The sequence below is a fragment of the Parasteatoda tepidariorum genome, chromosome X2 (genome assembly GCF_043381705.1).
Source record: "Parasteatoda tepidariorum isolate YZ-2023 chromosome X2, CAS_Ptep_4.0, whole genome shotgun sequence".
Taxonomy (NCBI): Eukaryota; Metazoa; Arthropoda; class Arachnida; order Araneae; family Theridiidae; genus Parasteatoda; species Parasteatoda tepidariorum.
This window is the reverse complement of record NC_092215.1, coordinates 46,547,095-46,568,719: the sequence shown is the minus strand read 5'-3', so window position 1 is coordinate 46,568,719 and position 21,625 is coordinate 46,547,095. Positions and strand designations below refer to the sequence as shown.

The following is a 21,625-nucleotide window of genomic DNA, read 5'->3' as shown; positions in this document are numbered from 1 at the left end:
TATATATATATATAGTGTTTCCGGATAGCAAACTCCTGTTTATAAGTAATATTCCGTCTCTCATATTGGCACTGTATGTAATAGTAGACTTTCCAGATTAAATAAAATAAATTTATTCCAAAAATTCATTGGATTTTCGATTTTTTTTACAAATGATAGAAAGTTTATCATGGCTGTGAGAAAAAAGAGAACAGTTCTATCCGCATTAGAAGTTAAAATAATTAAATTTTATTTATTTAAATGTAAAACTTAACTCCCTTTAAATATGATTTTTTGTAATTTTCTGAAGTTACCTAAGAAATAAAGAAATCTAGGAGCAGTCCTTATAATATTTGACTTATTTATATTTTATCCTAATTGAAAGTTTGTTAATTTTCAGAGTTACGATTTTACTTTTTACGCTATATCTTGTGACTCATGGACAGTTAGTAGAAGACAGACAACGTAAGTACTTTATATCATTAAAATAATATTTTGTTTTAAAAAGTTGACACGAATTTATAGATCATGCATTAATAAATTTAGTATACACTAGTTCACAATTAAAGGAGCACAAAATGTTTATTACTATCATTTAAACATGAATTATTTTTCAAAGGATTAGAAAAAGATAGTATAAAACGACTGAACCATGAAAAAATAATACAAAAGAAGGGTTTAACTCACTTACGATCCATAAGAAAAGAAAGAAAAAACAGTTTGAAAGAAAATAGTGCAAACTAATAATTTATAATTAAAAGAAAAAAAAATGAAAAGGATATTTGGAAGTTTAATAAGATGTACCTCAGGTAGCCGTGTATGCTGATCAACGCCATATGCACTATGAGAGCGTGAACTAGTTGTATCCTCGAGAATTACGATGAACTCTTTTCAATTCTAGTTAGCAATGACGGCTGCTGTTTGCTTACCTGACGATTAAAATCACTGAGCTGTATATTTTCACTTTCAAGAAAATCGTTGATCAAGATCAAACGGTGTCATCCATGAATATGAATCTAAGACTGTCCTCTTCCGTAACTCAACGAACAGAAAAGAATTAGGTGACAGAATTCATCTGCAAAAACTAATAAACTTATTTAGCTGTGTTCGGAAATATATTTGATTACCACGCTGTCTTAGAGTTTTACTTTTAAGAAGTTAAAAGAAAATACAGTATTTAAACCGCCATTCTCAAAGGGAGTTTTCCCTTTGTTATGGAGGGTAATGAAAAATTAGAAGGTTTGATTTCTGATTTTTCAAAGTGACAACGATTCCGCTTTTGCAGTTATATAAATAGTGATAGCTTGTCATCATATTTTCTATAGTGATACTTCTCAAAAGCACATTAATTATTCAAAAATTTAATAGGATATCAGTGCTTTTCGAAACCAGATAAAATGGTGATTGATCTGGGGAATGGAAGTGATATTAACTGCTTCCCTGATTATCCCGAGTTAACCCGGGTACGTATATATACCAAATATTTACCATCCCGAGAAAACTCGGGCTTAGCAGAATTAGCCAGTAGATTTTGTTTTATCACGTTTTTACTCGGTCGGAAGCGGAAAAAAAAAATATCTGCTGTAATTGGAAGTTTGCCAAGTTTAATTTGGGAGTTTTGCTGTTGGACTGTGGGACTGCACACGTGTTTTGTGCAATTGAATATACGATGGTTGCTGAATTTACATAGCAATAAGGTTAAAAAAAGAATTGCGCATTCCTCTGCTGACGTTTGAAAAGTATTACTTTGTGTGTGTTGTTACAAACTATTACAAAGACTAAACTTTTTTCATTTGCTCAAGATAACTCGGGATAGTAAACTGATTTTAAATTAAATGTTTCTTACACATAAAAAAAAAAACAAATTTCAACTTAAAAATTTCACATTATGTTTTGGTTTCTTGAATTTATTAATAAAGTAAAAAAATCTGTTGATTTTTTGCATTTTTCTTCAAAATAATTGCTGAGGGAGGTGGTTAATTTTGATTTCCATGTATTTTAAGTGGTATGTATTTTAAGTAGTACATGTAGTCCTTTCTTTTTTTAAGATCATTATCCGTTAACTATGGAAAGGTATATAAAAATGACAGTTAAAACATCTACTGAACGTATTCATGTACACTGAAGAGCCAAAAAAACTGGTATACCTGCCTAATATCGTCTAGGGCCCCCGCGAGCACGTAGAAGTGCCGCAACACGACGTGGCATGGATTCGATCAATGTGTGAAGTAGTGCTAGAGATAATTGAGATCATGAATCCTGTAGGGCTGTCCATAAACCAGTGGGAGTGAAAGGGGGTGGGGATATCTTCTGAACATCACGCTGCAAGGCATCCCAAATATGTTCAATAATGTTCATGTCTGGGGATTTTGGTGGCCAGCGGAAGTGTCTATATTCAGAAGAGTGCTCTTGGATCCACTCCCAGGCATGAACATTATTGAACATATTTGGGATGCCTTGCAACGTGATGTTTAGAAGATATCCCCACCCCCTTTCACTCCCACTGGTTTATGGACAGCCCTACAGGATTCATGATCTCAATTATCTCTAGCACTACTTCACACATTGATCGAATCCATGCCACGTCGTGTTGCGGCACTTCTGCGTGCTCGCGGGGGCCCTACACGATATTAGGCAGGTATACCAGTCTTTTGGCTCTTCAGTGTAATAACACAGTATCTCATATTGTTAAAAGTAGTATGAATAAAAATAGTTTAAAGAAGCAACTAAAAAGTTTCTTTTACACCATAAAAATCTTGTTTTTTTAACTTGCTTCGTAACAAACTAGTTTCGTCTTGTAACTACATATTAAAGTGCAAAACAGTTTTGCTAATTTTCTAAAATTAATAGAGAAATTTTAAGAAGTGGATAACAGAAATATTCTATTTGTCTTCACTATCCTTACTCTCCTCTATATTTCGATCTTTTTATGGAATTCCAAACAATTAAATTTTTCTCTAAGGAATCGAGATGTTCGTGCTTCAGTTCTACAGATTAACCTATGTTAATTGCCTCATTAACCATTTCGTGTTTTTTTTTTATTCAAATGAGATTAAAAATTTTTAAATTTTTTTATATTTAATTTCAAATTTGCATACATTATAGAGATAAAATAGACAAAAAAATTTTATAAAAGTTTTCTTTTTCACTATAGATTTGATCATAACAAGATTATAGGAAAATTGAAATTTAAGAATGAATAATAATCATGTAAAAGCAAAATTTTGAAATTTAATCTTTGTTGAATTATGATTGAATTTATGTAATACTAAGGTTATACGTATATACTAATGAAAAAATATGGAAAATACTTACAAAACATTTATTAGAAATGATGTTTAGTATGATTAACTTCGAAAAAAGGTCACGTGGCAGTCCTACATTGATATCTTTTCATCAAATTCGTTTTTGATTTCCAAAAAGCCAGGAATGTAGTGTTTTTTTGTGCCAGGAATGTAAGTTATTTCACTCGTGAAATGCTTTCCTCTTTGAGATTTGGAAAGAGCACGCAAAATGCTGCAAATCATGCTTGTATAGTTCATAGGAATCTGAGCAACCATTTGTTGACTTAGATCTAAATAAACAAACATCCCAGGAAAGCCGAAATGAAATTATGAGTGGCAAAGGAAAAATCACGGATTATGCAAATTTTGCTACTTGCATCAATTGCACCAACTACTTCATATTAAAGATCAAAATAACGTGCTTTCCGCTAAAAAGTCTATATTAGCACACGGTGTAAGCCTGAAGCTTAACTTCGAGTTTAAGATACTTAATTTGGGGCTTTATTTTATTTTTCTTGTTGAAAGAATTTCAAAAAGCAGCTATATATTTTTTATTTAAAAAATTCAAATATTTTGTGATTCGAAGATGCTTCACTCTTTCATCCCAATAAACTATAAAAAATTAAAAAATTAATTCTTTCTTGATTTCAGTCTCATCTTCAGTAAATTACTGCCGAACTCCTGATGGGCTTGCTGGAGAATGCGGAGAAATATCAAGATGTCTATATTTATTATTCGATATGGTCAAATTACGACGATCAGTTTGCTTTAGAAATTTCTTTATAGTAGGAATATGCTGCCCAGGGTTTTCGGTAAGTTTCCATTATTGATAACAATTTTGCAGGATTTGATAAAAAAATCCATCAATTAAAAGAAGTTAATTACATTACAAGGAGATTGCGAAATTTGCTTCGATATGAAACTCAGAAGATTAACAGTACAATCAAACGTGTTGTTTCTAATTGCACTGCTCACCAGCCATTAGCATTAGTCATTACTGCAATTTAAATATCAGTTATGATTTAATAATTAAAATAAATATTTAAAAAAGTATAATAATTTATGAGTTATTAATGATAGTAAGTAGAATATTTACAAAAAAAATGTCATTAGACAAGCAATTGACCATCAACGAGATTCAAACTTCTACTAACATTGAGTCTCATACTGAAGTAAATTTTCCCGTGGAAGGAAAAAAAATAGCCATAATTGTAACATTTCGAACTTATTCGTCAAGTTACGATCGATGGTTAATTTCAACCTGACCCCAATCACAAAAACCGTAAAGTGGCATTTTTTCTTCTTTTTGATATTTCGTTTTAAATGCAATGTAGAGCTCTACATATATTACAATTTCTGCACAACTCTTTTTTAATGTTGTAAATTAAAGTTTTTTCTAACAGTTGAGAAATCAAAAAAAAAAAAAAAAAAANATTCAAAAAAAAAAAAAAAAAAAAAAAACTGTTTCCGTATTACCACCTTGCATTGGTTAACTCTGGGACACCTAATTTATGACCATAAAATTGACTTCAACATTAATCTAGCACACAGCAAATCTTCTTGGCATTGAAAATAGACACAGAATTCTTATTAGATATATTTTAATAGTTTTGTGTCTTTTTTTAAATTTTTTTTAGGGGAAATAAAAAAAGGAGAAAAATCCGAAATAAAAGTATTAACTCCAGAAAATGAGAATGTTTCATAGTAAAATCGCTAAGTAAACCCATTTTACGGTCTTTTAATGGTAATGGCGGACATTCTGCAGGAGAGAAATTAGGGAAAATAAAAACTTGTCAGTATGTTTGTATTCAAATACTCCGTGACCATTAAATGTCATGCCAGTTTTTAACGAAGAGGTGCAAATGTTTCGAATCACTTATTAACAGATAGAAAATAATTTCAGGTCGGAAATACAAAACTATGATTCAATTTTCACCAGTCGTCGCCTTGAATTCATGTTGGTAGTTTATTACTTAATAAAATAAATTGTTCCACATCGTAAGACACGATTCCTAGCAGATGGTTGACCATTTTGATCAAACTCAGAAGGAACCAATGGTGCGCGTTATCGGTCCTTTTTAAACTGTTTTGCCATAAAGTACTTCGCTAGCAAATCGTTTGGCTACCAAAGCGATCCTAGCAGCAAAATAACTTGGGACCTCATTGGGCAATATTCATAAATCTTGACTCAATAAGGATTCAAAAGGCAGTTATTTTTCCTATTATTGGCCCTATTATATATATTGGCCCTATATAAAATTTTCAGATTCACCCGATATTTTACAGCCACTTTACAACCGATATCGGTCTTACATAGAATTGTCAGATGCACCTGATATTTTATATCCATTATGCGGGGTATTTCCATCAAAAAGTCCTCCCAATACTTAGGCAAATTTCTCCCAATACTTGAACCAGGAGTTCCCTTGTCTTCTGGATTGGGTTAAAAATTACAAGGATACGGAGTTGTACATTGGTAGCCGTAAACTGAAAATTCGGTCAGCTGTTCAAGGACGGTAGGTTGCTATTTATATTTCTGGCCTAATAATGAAAAAACAAATATGTAGGATCGAAATTGGTTTTATTGTTTTTCAAAATATTCTCCATGATGATCAATACACTTTTGCATGCGTTTGAACCAATTTTCAAAGCACTTTTTCCAGTCCGATTGAGGTAACTCCAAAACATGCGTTTTGAATGCATCAACCGCTTCTTCGGGGGTCGAAAATCGTTGTCCACGTAATTTATTTTTGATGTGTGGGAATAAGAAGAAGTCATTGGGCGCCAAATCAGGGCTGTACGGCGGAATACCCATCAGTTCGATCAGTTACTGTTGCCAAGGCCAGAAATATAAATAGCAACCCTCGTAATAAAATAAAATAGTTGAATTGAGACGTGGTGGCTTAGGGGATAAAGCGTTTGCTTTTCAATGATAAGGGATTTGAACTTTGGTAGCCGCAAACTGAAAATTTGGTTGGCTGTTCAACGATGGTTATTAAATAAAATAGTTGAATTGCAAAAACCGGTTACAATCGAATAGCAATTGAAATATCGTGTTTCAGTTGTATAAGGGGGTAAATTAGACTGTTATTTGCTTCTCATTTTGTGATCTTGTGAAGTTAACCGAGATTACAGCCAACACATGAATATTTGCCTTTACTTTGTTCAAAATCTAAACAAATACTGGTTCTGAAACGTGCTTGTTCTCCAAGAACCACTTTCCTGGCTTCGAATAACAATAAAATTTGAGGCAAATATTTAAAGAGAAAACTAAACACTAAAGGCTTTGCTCAATTCTAGTGGCTTATTCTCTTTATCCTCTCCATAACATATGTCTTTTCTAAAACAGGTGTAAAGGTTACCTGCAAAAGTAAGACCTACCAAAATATGTTTTAAAAATACAGAGGCTTTTGCCATAATTAGCTGCACTTTCTGTATTTTTTTTATATGATTTCATATGTTTTGAAAAGAATATTGGAAAAAATTTTTGACCAGGAAAAAGTTAATAATAAATTTTCTTAAGGTAGGTACTTTTTTACGTCGCACTAGAGCTGTACAATGGGCTATTGGCGACGACGGTCTGGGAAGCATCCCTGAGGATGATCCGAATCCAATACCATCGCAATTTCGATCCTATGCAGAGGGGATGGCTCCCCTGGTAGCCCGGTGACCTGCGAGCGAAGTCGAGCACTTTTCGATAGAACAGTTTAACGAGGACTAATACCGCGCACCCTCGGTCCCAACGTAGGCAGATCAAAGTGGTCACCCACCCACTTACTGACCCCATCCAGTGATGCTTGACTTCGGTGTTCTACTGAGAATCATGTTTTTACGATCAGTTCACTGCGGGAAGCAAAATTCCTTAAAAGGTTTAATTTAGTAATAGGAGACAAAATGGCAACAAGAATATAAACTTTTTGAAAGTTTTTCCTTGTATTTAGAAGCAACTTTTGAAACTAACGAACATTGTCGGAAAAAAAGTTCCTTGCATATTGAAGTTTATGAAAAGGAATTCGTGAAAGCTACTCAATAATTATGATGAACTTTTTTTTCTGGCAGTATCCTCAGTCAATAAAAAATGATTCATGTGTAATTATAAGTTATTTCAGAATATTTTTCATTGCATATCAATATTTATTCAAATTGTTTTTGTTTTGCGTTATTTTTCAATTTGTTTTGTGTTATTTTTCAAAGTCCACCACCACATCTATTGCAAATGTTACGACAGCTCCGGAAACGACAACAGAAACTCCTGAATCCACAACAGAAGTAACCACAACAACTTCTACTAAACCACCAACCACAAAACGAGCTACTCTTAAAACAACTATATCAACAGCAATACCTTTAAAAAGATTCCACTCGAAGTCCACAAAGAAACCGATTACAACTTCAACAACGACTGTAAAGAATGTCGAAGTTTTTACCACAACCACCACTACTCCTTTAGATACTTTGGCATCTGAAGCATCCATACAAAATTTCACTTATTCATCAGCTTTCAGTAAGTTTAGCTTCATCATTCATATTATTCACCTAAAAATAAAGCAAGTTGTGGAATCAAGTTTTTTATTTTTTTTTTGGTTTCTGATACATGGATTCCTTTATGAGCTTATTTCACAAAATTCATTGCAGCATAAATTTTCTTTAGGGGATAAGACTGGGCCATTAAGATCCCCCCTTCCCAAGGAACTTCTTGAATATCGTACAAGTATTTTAATAGCCCTTTCTAGTAAAAAGAAAAAAAATGTAAACAAAACTATATTTTAGTATGTATATTAATTAGGTTATCGCTGTATGCTAAAAAGGGTATACGTATAGTCAAACCCCGCCATAGTGAACCTTCAAGGGACCGAAATTTCAGTTCACTATAACAGGGAGTTCGCTATATCCGTACTGCAAACAATTTTAACCAATTTTTCCGAACAGCTCCCCTTTATTACACATTATTTAAATAAATGACCAATAAAAAGAAACACAAAAATGATTGAAAAACTGTATGCAGTAACAAAAAATGTGTTAGCTTATATTTTTTATTACTCTTCGTCTTGCGTACAAAACATTTAGGGGTGGTCTTTATTTAGGGATGCAAAACTGAGACAGAAGAAGCAAACAAGAAAAAAATGCTTATGGCTACATTCCACGCAATTGATGGTTTTAAAAATCGGTATATGTATTTTATGTAGAAATTTCAAAATTATTAAAAAATGAAAAAAAAAAAATCAGTCAAAGACAGAAAAAAGTTCATTATATCCAATTTTGCACTTCTTTTTGTTCACTATATCCACAAAAAATAATATTATATGTGTATGCGGGAACGAACATTTTGTTCACTATATCTGGGAGTTCACTATAAACCATGTTCACTATAACGGGGTTTGACTGTATATAGAAATAACGAAGGAGAAAAAATTTTTCCGGCTAAAAAATTTGTTAAAGCTAAAAATTTATATAATGAGCCTCCTACATTGAAAAAATACAGTGCAAAGTTTATACGTAGGGGCGTTCTATATTCTTTAAAATAAGGGTTGAAAAATCATAGAAAGTAAGAAACAGACCAGTTATAATGAACCCGGGATCTATTGAACAATAGGTTGTAGTGAACGTTTTTAGTTGTCCCGTCCAAATTGTTATTTAGTTAACGTTATTTCGTATGTTAATAGTGAACAACTGAGAAATTGATAGTTTGTTTATAGAGGACTCAGATTTCCTTTTTGCAGGTATTTAAATGTAATAAAATTTTTAGCCGATGTGATAAGTTCTAAAGTTTATCACCATGACTTTTAATTAGAAATGAATTCATACACTTTATAAATGCGAGATTCAAATTATGTTATAATGCAAGTTGTTCCTAAAGCAAGCACACGAGAATGAATCGGTTGCATCAAATTTCGAAGTTTTAAGTGTTTTTTTTTTTTTTTCAAAAATTATGGAATTAGAAAAGAGAAGCATTAATAAATCTTCCAAAAATGGCGAAATTTGACATAAGGATCAAACATTTGTTATAAGGAAAGCACTATTTCGTTATATGGAGAATATTTTAAATTTTATTCTGACTTCTGATTAAAAATTGATAGGAAGAATTTCGCTGTAAGGAAATTTCGTTGTTGAGGGGCTAATACAAAAATTTTTTCCCAATGTCTTTTTACATTATCATACTCCAGCAAGTGTCAGACGTGAGACGTTTCGAAATATTAGAAAAATGTCGATATAATATTTCCTGTAGAGATACGAGATGATTTTACGTATGCTGTTGGTTTGAGTTAATCAGTGCGAGTCTATTTTTAATACATTTTATTACTAACTTAATAGAACGACAACAAATTCACTGAAGGGAAAAATTAAAAAAACCCTTTACTCCCATCTAAGATGCGCACACTGCGCCATCTATTGAAAGAAAAAAATTATTAGTTTAATGGAAGGAGATGCAACATTATCCAAATAGAGAAAAGGTCAGACATAAGGAATTGACCCAACAAATGGTTGGTTTAAAGACTTATTCCTCTCGCGCTTAATTGGTATTTTTGATTCATGCACGGCTGGGCATGTGAGAGTAAAAACAAATGCATAACAGAAATCGTACATGTACCAGGCATGTTGGGCTACATAAATTTTGAACGCTGATTCATATATCTACCAGAGAAAACAAGACTTATTTTCTTACATAAGCATAAAAACGTATTGTATTTCTTTTGTTCTTGAAATATAAAAAGTAAAAAAAAGTTTGGTTTTGAAAAAAATGATAAAATTTGAATACTGCTTTTCTCATCTTAACTTTATATGTTTTAGTATGTAACTAAAAAGAAATTATAACGATTGATTAATTTTTTCAAAGCTTGTGGAAGCTCTGGAAGAGATGGGCGTATTGTTGGAGGATATGAAGCTAATCCAGGACAATGGCCTTGGATGGTAGGTAATTATAAGAGATTTAAAAATAAATTTGGCTCAGAAATATATCTTTAACCTTCTGAAGGATCGGCAAAGGACCGCTTCCCCATATCCGCACTTTCCGCGAGTACATTCACGCATGGGACTAGGCGATTTATTTATTACCTTGAGCCTAATTTCCCACAAATATGCTGAAATTTACCTTATCATTGATAATACCTGAATATACTGCAATAAAATTTTGCAATATTTAACAAAAAAGCTGCAAGTCTGACTTAAAACATGCACAATGCTATCTAGAGAATCCCAAAGTGCAAACAACAAATCTGCACCCAATATAAGCATTCCATCCTTTTCTTAGTCCGTTAAATTCCAAACAAAAATTTAAAGGGTAGTAATTTGCCTGCCTAATTCGCACTAATCAAGTTACAAGAGTTGATCTCGTGCAGTTGTTTAAATACTCCGGGTTAAATAAATAAATTAAAGATAAAAATACTTGGTATCCAAATTTCCTGATCACCTGGATAACATTATTCGAAAATATAACGAACCTCCTTCGTTATTTGATATGGTTTAAAAATTGAAATAAAACGTTCCAAATTGAAATCACAGCGACGTGATTGAAGTCTCAAGATCACGTGAAATCCCCACTCTCCACATTTTCCCGTAATCCATTACCATGATTACGGAAATCGACGGGATTCGACAGATCTTTCATTTTTCTCATGGTAATACGTTTCAGTAAAATGGAAAATACTGGCATGGGGAAAAAGTAAAATTACCCAATACGTGGAAACAGAGAGGGTAAAAGTGTAGAGAGCATGAAAATCGTATAACTTTGCCTATTGGATTCTTTAAAAAAGCATAAATCAATTGCGACTTACTTGTATTTGATTGATTACACTCCCTTGATTTCGTACTATCGCCTATCTTTTGCGGTTTATTATCAAATCAATGTCTGTTGCAGATTAACAATTCAAATGCCTGTAAAATCTTTAAAAAAAAATCTATTTCTGTATTAATTGGAAGATTTATTTCGACTGTATTTACTATAGAATTTTATAGCATACACGTTAAGTTAAACAACTCAACTATCTTGAAGAGTGAAGAGGCAATAGAACTGTAACTTACACTGCTATCCGGTTATTTTCTATTTGCGGTAAATCCTTAGAGCATCAAATACTGATAAATACCTTCTCTTTTTCCAAAACTAGTTCAATTTTCTGGCTATTTGTACATAGAAAGCTTCTCATACTATACAACTACCACAAAAATCTTTTTTTCGAAAAGCATTCAGGTGATGGAAGTTATCTTGATAGTTTAACAGGCATTTAACTATTTTTTTAAAATTTAATTTATTTTTATTTATTTATTTATTTGTTTTGATGACAATGGAATGATTTAATACAATGACATCTATGAATATCAGTGATTGTTCCTACCAAATCTTTTTTTTAAAAATCTGAAAAGTTTTCAGAATACCTTTTCTCAGAATAGAATATCTCTCTTTTAGAATATCTCAAAATTCCGTATAAATTTTTTTTTCAAAACAAACAAGATAAAGTGTTGTCTTCTAAAAAGATTCCAATCCTTTATACATAAATTTTTTTTTTAATAAATTATAATCAAGTTTAAACAATCACATTTTTGACACTACATCCATTTTCTAAAATAGCTAAGTCTACTTTCTTAAACATGATTTCGAGATGTGCCCATTTTCGTAAACACGCATTTCGAGCTATGACCATTTTCGAAAACATGCATTTCGAGCTATGTCCATTTTCGTACACGCATTTCGAGATGTGTCCATTTTCGTAAACAATGCATTTCGAGATGTGCCAATTTTCTCAGACACTCATTCTCATCTGTTTCCAGAATAAAAAGCTCACTGACGAAATGCTTCTCTTTTACATTTCTGTAGATTTTTTTTTAATTTAAGAAATCATAAAACAGTCATATTTTTGGTCATTCTAAGAGACCAGATTAAAAATCCAAATGTCCAAAAATATGAATGACAACTGATCTCTGAAACAGAACAGATAAATAAAAAAAAACTCAATGATCAAAGATTTAATATATTATCTTATAATACATCATTGTTTATTTGTTTCACTTGTTTAATCTTTGAATCATAATATATGATTCCAACCTATCATCAGTTCTCTGTAAAAGCAGTTGATTAATATCTCTCTACATTTGTTGTTAACTAACCCAAAATTTTCTGAAGAACTTAATGGGGATGAGAATATAAACTACTTAATCGGGGCTCCATTTTGAAAAACATATCATGTCAAAAAATTATAAAAATCAAAATTATATATTTCCAAAAATAATCTAAAATATTTGTTGAATAAAACTATATCATTTAATAAAATGGTTACAAATAATAAACAAATGCGATAATATTTTACTGAATATTGCGAAAAACTATTTGCCAGTTGGAAAGCTGATATTTTTTGATAAAATTTGATGGGATTTAAAAAGATTCCATAACAAGAGTCAAAATTTTATTTTTGGTTTAGTACATTCTGAAATGTTTTAATAAATGTTCTTTAAAATAATTCTAGGCTGCAATATTCTTGGACAGTTACAAAGGCCGGGAATACTGGTGTGGAGGAGCTCTAGTTGGGACATGGTACATTTTAACCGCGGCTCATTGTCTTTCTGACCAAAGAGGAAGAAGGTCTGTAATATTTCCTTTATTGTACATTATAATTGCTGCTCATTGTCTTTTTGATCAAGAGGAATATATATTAGTATTATTTTAATTTTCCACTGCTTGAATTTCCGCTATTGTAGTACGTATTTTTTTAAATGCAGTTCATAGATTTTTTGACCTAAGAGAAAGTAGGCTTTATAGTGCTTGTACGATCTCTCATTGTAAGTTTTAATAGCAGCTTATTGTTTTTTTTTTTGATAAAAAAAGGATATTAGCATTGTAATTCTGAAACTTTAACTTCTTGAATTTCTGCTGTTATATGTTAAATGCAGTTTATTGCCTTTTAAACCTAAAAGGAAAGTTTGTTCGGGGATAATAAAATTTCTCTTGTTGTAAGTTCCATTTAGCCTATAATGAGTAACAGAAGTTCATTGTTTTTCTTGTTTAAAGAGGAAGGCCATTAGTATTGCATTTTTTAAACTTCGACTGTTAGAATTTTCGCTAGTGCAGTATGCACAATTTTAATGTGGTTCATTACTATGAAGGAAGTTTGTTTTATAATAATAAAAGGTACAAGCCGACGTCGACGTTAAAATTCCTAAGAAATTAACTTCATTTCTTTTATTATAATTATTTTTCTGAGAATTTGAAGGTTTGCCATTATTTTTTTTATTATCGTATTATTTGCGAGTGTTGACTTTTATTGTCATTAACATGAACTTTTTTTCTTCTTAATACTATGTTTATACAGTGTTATTATTTTTACTGTTAAAATTTCTACCATGGTACATTTTATGTGTGATTTTAATCAAAGTGGAAGAAGGTTTTAAGGATAATGTTCATGAATTATTTGAATGTTAGTAATTCAGAAATATCATTTAACAGGTACAGAAAAGAACAGCTTACAGTACGATTAGGAGATCATCATTTGTTCAAGACAGATGATTTTATGAAGCCCATTGAGTTTAAAGTTGCTGAAACTTTACCCCACCCTGATTTTTCCAGAAGTGGGTTTTATAATGATATAGCTCTCTTAAAATTAAGAAAACCAGTTACTTATTCTGAATTCATCAGTCCAGTATGCTTACCTACTGTCGGATTGAAAGCAAATTCCTTAGTTGGATATATGGGAACAGTCACTGGATGGGGTACATTATCTTATGGTAAGCTTTTACATTATCAGTTCACTTTATTTACATAGATCAGAGATGACTAGCCTTCTTTTATTAGTGTGCCAGTTAAATTACGGTTTATTGCTTTCAGCTGTCCAGTTTGCCAATTGTAAATTTATAAGCATCTTATTGAAAAAAAAATTCTTTGAAGTGAGAAACTGTGATAAATCATGTTTAAAATACATATCTTGAATTTGTTTTTGGAATTTATGCATTTTTTCAATAGTTCAATCAGACGTAGGCTCAAAATTGCTTAAATATGATGAATTAAATATGAGATAAGTTATATTTTAAATAATTGTTAAAATACTCATTTGAGAAATATTTTCGTTATCACTCTTAATTATAAATATTTGTAAAAATAATTTTCATAAGATCAAAACATCCATTTCATATAACCTATATTACCTAACTTTTTAACGATCCAGGGTATCAGTTCAGTTAATTTTTCGGGCTACCTCAAAATTTTACTCTACTCTAATTCCGAATCCTATTTACAATATTGGCATTTTCGATACAAAGTGGAAGTCCATAGTAGTAACCACTGAAAACGTAATCGAAAAACCACAGATTTATGAACGACATAGCGCAAAGGAATTACTTAAATGCGAGTTTCGGAATTCACGTGTAGTAATAATATCGTTTTTCAAATATTGAGGATTTAAATAGGCATGTGGAGTCCGTAGCAATCAATCACTGAGAAAGGGACCAAGAAACCACATTAATTTATAATTAAACTACTTGAGACAGTAAAAAAGTGATAACTCAAATACGCATCTGAAATTTATGTGTCGTAATAATATCGTATTAAAAAAAATACTAAAACCCCAAAATCTTTAGACAAAATTTTTTTCTGTTAATCTAACGCGTATTTGCGTTAAACAGAGAAAAAGAATCCAGGAAAACCATCCATGGTTAGCCCGACGATAAGAGAACTTTAACCATACTGGCTGGAAATTGACTTTATTGAGGTAATGAATAAGAAACTCACTTTTTAGTAAATATTTAAAATTACCATAATTAGCTTTATCCTCAAAAAGACAGCGAGAATTAATATTACAATGTAACTGAAACATTTTTGAGGTAAGAGATATAAAGTACACCCTTGTGCAAATTAATTGAAACAAACTCAATAAATTCAGAAAACTAATAGAAAATGCTATTTTATTTAAATTTATGCAAACTCAAAAATTTTTAGTACATAATATGATCTCCACGACACTTTATTAACATTTGGAGACGATTCGGCATGGATTCCACTAATTTTTTACAGTCATTTATAATATTTGTGTCCTTGTACCACACACGCCGTGATTAGTTTCTCCATAGTTGTACAGTCCATATTTAAGAGGCGATTCTTGCATATGGCCCAGAGATTCTCAATTGGGTTGATATCCGGAGAGTTCCCTGGCCACTCCAATGTCTCAATTTGATTCTCAGACATGAATTTCTTGACAATTTTGGACGTATGGCAAAGAGCTAAATCCTGTTGAAAAATCCCTGTTCCATCAGGGTATCGTTTCTTCAACTCTGGAACAACTTTTTTATCCAGAATAGTAATGTACTGCTCAGAACGCATCATACCGTCAATAGGCTGCAAAGGTCCAACCCCATTGTAACCGAAACAACCCCAAAACATCTTCTTTAAAAAACACGAAAAAAAAAGTTTGTTTCAATTAATTTGCACAAGGGTGTAGCTTAAGGAATAAAGAGTTAAAAATAATTTTTTTTTATTTAACTTAGTTACGACAGGGAATTACTGAGTTATACATTTGTATTGAATTAAAAAAATAGTTAGCCGTTTCATTGATTGTTAAGAAGATTATAAAATATTTATAATTGTAAAATTTGATTAAGGAAAATTAAAAAATTAAGTTTATAAAATTAGCGAAATTTTGAAAGCGAGGAAATATGTAATGCCTATAATGGCATCAATATTGCTTTTACTCATTTGCTGGAAGAAAATTTAGTAAGAGTAATATACATACATCGTATTTTTCTACAGTTACCTTGGAATTTTTATTGTTTTCTTGGAATTTTTATTGTATTTTATTATTCTTTACAGACATGTTCCTTAGCATTTCTCTGTTCCTAAGGTGTTCCTTTCTTTTTCTGTTCCTAAGGTGTAAGGTGTTCCTTTACTTAGGGTTTTCCTGGATTAAATTCTTCTCAAGAGTAAAATATGTCGTGCCCGAGACAGTTATTTCAGCTCGAATTATTAAGAAACTGAGGAATTTCGGAAACTACAATAATTTTTATGAATAGTTTTAAGGTTACTGTCAATCTAAATAGAGCCGTGACGGCTCAAGGGATAGAGCGTTCACCTTTCAATGAGGCGAACCGGGTTCGAATCCCAGTCGACACGAATTTCGCATCCGACTTGCACCGACCACAGTGCTAACATGAAATATCCTCAGTGGTAGACGGTTCATGGGTTTGAGTCCCCTTGCTATCAGGCTAACCGTGGAAGGTTCTCGTGGTCTTCCTTTCCATGTAACGCAAATGCGGGTTAGCTCCACCAAAAAGTCTTCCACGAAGGCAAATTTCTACCACTACTCGATCCAGGAGTTCCCTTGTCTTCTGTATTGGGTTCAAAATTACAAGGTTATGGAGTTGAACATTAGTAGTTGCAAACCCATTAAATTGGGTCGGCTGTTGAACGACGGTTATAAAATTATAAAATATCAATCTAAATAGAGCCGTGATGGCTCAGGGGATAGAGTGTTCGGCTTCCATGGAATTTTAAGTTGGCTAAGTAGTAGTAGTAGTAGTAGTAGAAAGGGGCACCGAATTTTAAATGCTAAATGCATATTTTAAATAAGTATTAGAATAAATGTGTATCAGAAGTAGACATTATTAATTAAGCATTGCAGTAATAGATTGAAAGGTATTTTCATAGTAGTCGAAATAATTTAAAATATTTTCATTCAATCTAAAATGTTTACCATAGGTGGCACTGGCAGTGGTTCATTACAGCAAGTCACCATGCCCATATGGGATAATGCAGACTGTAATCGAAGATATTTTCAACCTATAACCAAAGGATTTTTATGTGCAGGTTTTTTTGAAGGTGGAAAAGATGCTTGTCAGGTAATTATTCATTTTTATATTAATTTATTATTTATTGTAATTATTCAGAACTCAAAACTAGAAGGGTCTTCCAGACTGGTAAAAGACCATTCCAAAAGATTTTCAAACTCAACTCATTTAAAAGAAATTACAAAGATTGAACAATTCAGGAAAATAAGGAATATCATATAAAAATAAATAATTTAAATAGGTTAAAGAATTTAAAATTATTTAATAGTTTGTTTTAAAGTCTTAACTTTCTTGTGCTATATTAAATAATATTTAATTCTATTGGTCACCTTCATTCAGTTTATTCCAGTTTTTTCAGTTTACTGGAAGAAATCCATCTCAAAGTGATACTTTTGATACATTAGGAAAATCTCCTAACACATTTCATTTGTAAATATGGATTTTAAATTGAAAATAAATTGAAATAATTTTTTTTATAATTTAATTTTTAAAACTTGTTTAATTGAAATGCATTATTAATAGCTTAGTTGAATATTTCTAAAGAGCTAAATATTTCTTTAAATGAATACTCAAATTAAATTGCATGTTTTTTAGAATTCACATTTTATGGTGCGTTCTGTAATTTAACATTGGTCATCATTTGCATAAAACGGATGTGATTAAAAGTAAGTTACGCTAAAAATTGCTCATTTACTTCAAAAAGAAAACTTATCATATTTAAGAAATTTTCGCCACAGATGTTAAAATGCTAGAACAATCTGACGCAATCTATCACTGAAATTTCCTGCTTTTTTTGTGATGATATATTTGTTTGACAGGGAGACTCTGGTAGTCCTATGGTGATACCTGATAGAACAAGACATTGGACTGTGATTGGAGTTGTATCATTTGGAAGTAAGTGTGCTCAGGCTGGATACCCTGGAGTTTACACAAGAGTCACGGAATATTTAGATTGGATTGATGAAAATATGCAATAAATATTTAAAACAATTTACTTAGTCTATTTTATCACTACCAATAAACGGCATCGAACCTCACTACGAGGGTTGCTATTTATATTTCTGGCCTAATAATGAAAAAACAAACATGTAGGATCGAAATTGGTTTTATTGTTTTTCAAAATATTCTCCATGATGATCAATACACTTTTCCATGCGTTTGAACCAATTTTCAAAGCCCTTTTTCCAGTCCGATTGAGGTAAGTCCAAAACATGCGTTTTAAATGCATCAACCGCTTCTTCGGGGGTCGAAAATCGTTGTCCACGTAATTTATTTTTGATGTGTGGGAATAAGAAGAAGTCATTGGGTGCCAAATCAGGGCTGTACGGCGGATGACCCATCAGTTCGATCTTTCGCTCCGTCAGAAATGCCTTTGTTTGAGTCGATGTGTGAGAGCTCGCATTGTCATGATGAAGAATGATTCGCCTGTTCTTCTGCTTTTTTCGAATTTCTCCGATGACTTCTGGCAAACAAATGGTCGTGTACCATTCAGAATTGACCGTCCTGCGTTGCTCTAACGCCACTGTTGCCACATGACCGTTAATGCCGAAGAAACAGGCAATCATTTGTTTCGATGTGCTTCTTCCTCGAACAACTTTTGTTGGTTTTGCCTCGTCTTGGAAGACCCATACAGTTGATTGCTGTTTTGTTTCCGGCTCATATGCATAGATCCATGATTCGTCACCTGTGTAGATGTTATACACAGCCTTTGATGTACCTTGAACGTATTTTTCCAACATTTCCTTGCACCAATCGACACGAGCCTTTTTTTGAGCGTTTGTCAGATTATGCGGGATCCAACGCGAACAAATTTTTTTTACGCTCAAATGTTCATGCAATATTTTATTGATGCTAGTCATACTAATGTCCAAAGACGCCTCTATCTCACGGTATGTCACATGACGATCTTGCTTTATCAGTTCACGCACAGCATCGATCTTTTCTGGCACAACAACGGATTTTGGACGACCTGCACGGGATTCGTCCTGGATCGAACATCGACCACGATTAAATTCGTTATACCAATTTTTTACAGTGCTGTAGGATGGCGCTTTATCGCTGAATAAAGAATTAAGTTCATCGAAGCACTCTTGTCTTGACAATCCACGTCGAAAGTTATGAAAAATAATGGCACGAAAATGTTCACGATTCAATTCCATTTTTTGAAAGAGAAGAACTTTTCAATTTACTGTCAACAACACAAATGAAGCTATAATGGTAAATCGTCTGCTGAATTTATGTTTAAAAATATCAAACTTTCGATTAAAATCGTCTGCGGTCGCCTAGCAACACTTACTGTTGCCAAGGCCAGAAATATAAATAGCAACCCTCGTATGAGCAAACTTTTTTGAGAATAAATCTCCCACGGTTAGCTTGACAGCAATTAATTCAAATGAGTATATTTGTATCAGCCCAGTTATGAATCAATATTGTTGATTCACTTGTCTAAGTTTCGTTTATTTATTGGCTATCGAAATGGGCTACATGTGTCGTAGAGCAGAACTCTCTACCTATGGCAACACTTCGCCTGCTTTCACCAGTAGCGCGTGGAAAGTCATAGGAGAAGGAAGTACGTCAGTTTCTCTCTTGATTTTCAAATAGATTAAAAATTTTCGAGTTAGGAAAGTATATGGAATTGAAAACTACATTGAACATAGTTTTAAATGAAAGCGTTGTGAAAATTTAAAAAAAATATTTGTGACAATTAAATACGAAAAATATTAAGAAGAAGTGAAATATCGTAGTACATTTCTATACAACTGAAAAGAGGGAGATTCTATGTAAAATTTTAATTATCAGGTGATACTATACAGCATCATTGTTTCTACGCTTCTGAAACCGGTTTGCACTTGTTTATGCTCGCGTGTCAATTAGTTAACATTGTAATGTAATACGTTAAAAGTAAATATAAATAAGAAGTATATAAAAAATCACCCGAAATAAAACCTATTACATGCATGTTTAAATATAAAAGTATTGAATACAAACTCGTGCGGAACATGCAATTATTAAAACACTACAGTCTGTCTATGAATTTGATATAATTATTATAATATACTTATAAAATACCTGATATAATAAATATTCTATATTTATGTAATATGTCGTTTAATTTATCCAATTGCCGAATTTCTATTATGTATCCTATAATTTTACTAATTGATGCACGAACGTAAACAAGTAAAAACCGGTTTCAGTCGCGTAAAAGCAAAAAAGATGTATAGTATCATATGATAATTAAGATTTTACATGGAATCTTATAGTGCGTCTAATAATTTGGCCATGGACTGTAAGTGGTATTTAAATATAGAAATTCTTACAATGTGAACTTACCACCGCTATTATAAATTTATAGAACCTATGTCAATTCTTTGTTGTTGTTGTTCATTTACGTCGCACTAGAGCTGCACAATGGGCTATTGGCGACGGTCTGGGAAACATCCCTGAGGATGATCCGAAGACATGCCATCACAATTTTGATCCTCTGCGGAGGGGATGGCACCACAGCTTCGGTAGCCCGACGACCTGCACGCGAAGTCGAGCACTTTACGGTAGAACAGTTTAACGAGGACCAATACCGCACACCCTCGGTCCCTACGCAAGCTGATCCAAGTGGTCACCCACCCGCACACTGACCGCAGCCAGTGATGCTTGACTTCGGTGATCTGCTGGGAACCGTGTCTTAACGATCAGTCCACTGCGGGACATGTCAATTCTTTAATGAGAACTAATTATTTTTTTTTCAATAAAATTGTCTTTTATGCAAATGAGTAATATAACGAATTTATTTGAATTCATTGGTGAACTCTTTTAAAAAGGAATACTCAAAAAAGAAGTTTGAAGATGAAATCAAATGTTACATCTGTTTTCTTAAAAACGCATTTTTGAGAATTTCCTGTTTTTAATAAATGTATGATTCGCTCGAAAGGTTTCAGAGATATGACGAAATACACAATAAGTGAAATTAACTTTCGACCGCTCTCCTGGCTAGACTATCGGGAGCCTATTTTTTAGATTGCGTCTGCACCCCCCTCACATTTTAGAGGTCTAAAAAATGGATGTTTATTCATAGTTTCTTATTTTTAAAATACAGTCTGCACAAATTGATGAGTTTATTTGATGTTTTGCACCATTAAGATTAGCACTTCATTTGTGAAAGTGGTCATTAAAACAGAAGTTATTCAGGGAGAAACAATTCTGCTCTATATCAACATAACGTGAAAAAAACGGACCTACAATTTTTGATTCAATGATTGAATAAGTTATAGGACTCTTATCTTGATGGTTCGAGGTCGTAATATCAAAAATGCTAATTAGTGCGGATGATATATTAAGTTACGAAATTAGACACAAAAATGGCTGAATAAATATACTTTTTTTTAATGGGTTCTGTTTTCTGACCTCCTAACCTAAATATAGGAGGCAGTCGCAATCTGGGAAATATGGTCCCCATAGTTTAGACGGGAGAGGGGTTCAAAATTTGGACCCATTTAATGTTTATTTTGCTATATATATATATATATAATTGAAAGGTATACATTATAAAAAGTCATTTTACAAAATTTGAAAGAAATCGGTTCTATAGTTCCTGAGAAATCTAATTT

At 32.2% G+C, this 21,625-nt stretch overlaps 1 protein-coding gene across 2 annotated transcripts in view; it reads left to right on the top strand.

Annotated features, from left to right (window-relative positions):
- Window positions 1–18,011, top strand: part of LOC107438120 (venom protease) — a 42,190-nt gene extending 24,179 nt beyond the window's left edge. For both annotated transcript variants that reach the window (XM_043041958.2, XM_043041959.2), the window contains 8 exons: window positions 380–444; window positions 3,915–4,075; window positions 7,458–7,767; window positions 10,099–10,172; window positions 12,719–12,834; window positions 13,696–13,973; window positions 16,933–17,072; window positions 17,840–18,011. In XM_043041958.2, the coding sequence (XP_042897892.1) occupies window positions 380–444; window positions 3,915–4,075; window positions 7,458–7,767; window positions 10,099–10,172; window positions 12,719–12,834; window positions 13,696–13,973; window positions 16,933–17,072; window positions 17,840–17,998 (1,303 nt within the window). In that variant the 3' untranslated portion in view covers window positions 17,999–18,011. The remainder of the gene's footprint in view (window positions 1–379; window positions 445–3,914; window positions 4,076–7,457; window positions 7,768–10,098; window positions 10,173–12,718; window positions 12,835–13,695; window positions 13,974–16,932; window positions 17,073–17,839) is intronic.
- The last annotated feature ends 3,614 nt before the right edge of the window (window positions 18,012–21,625 follow it).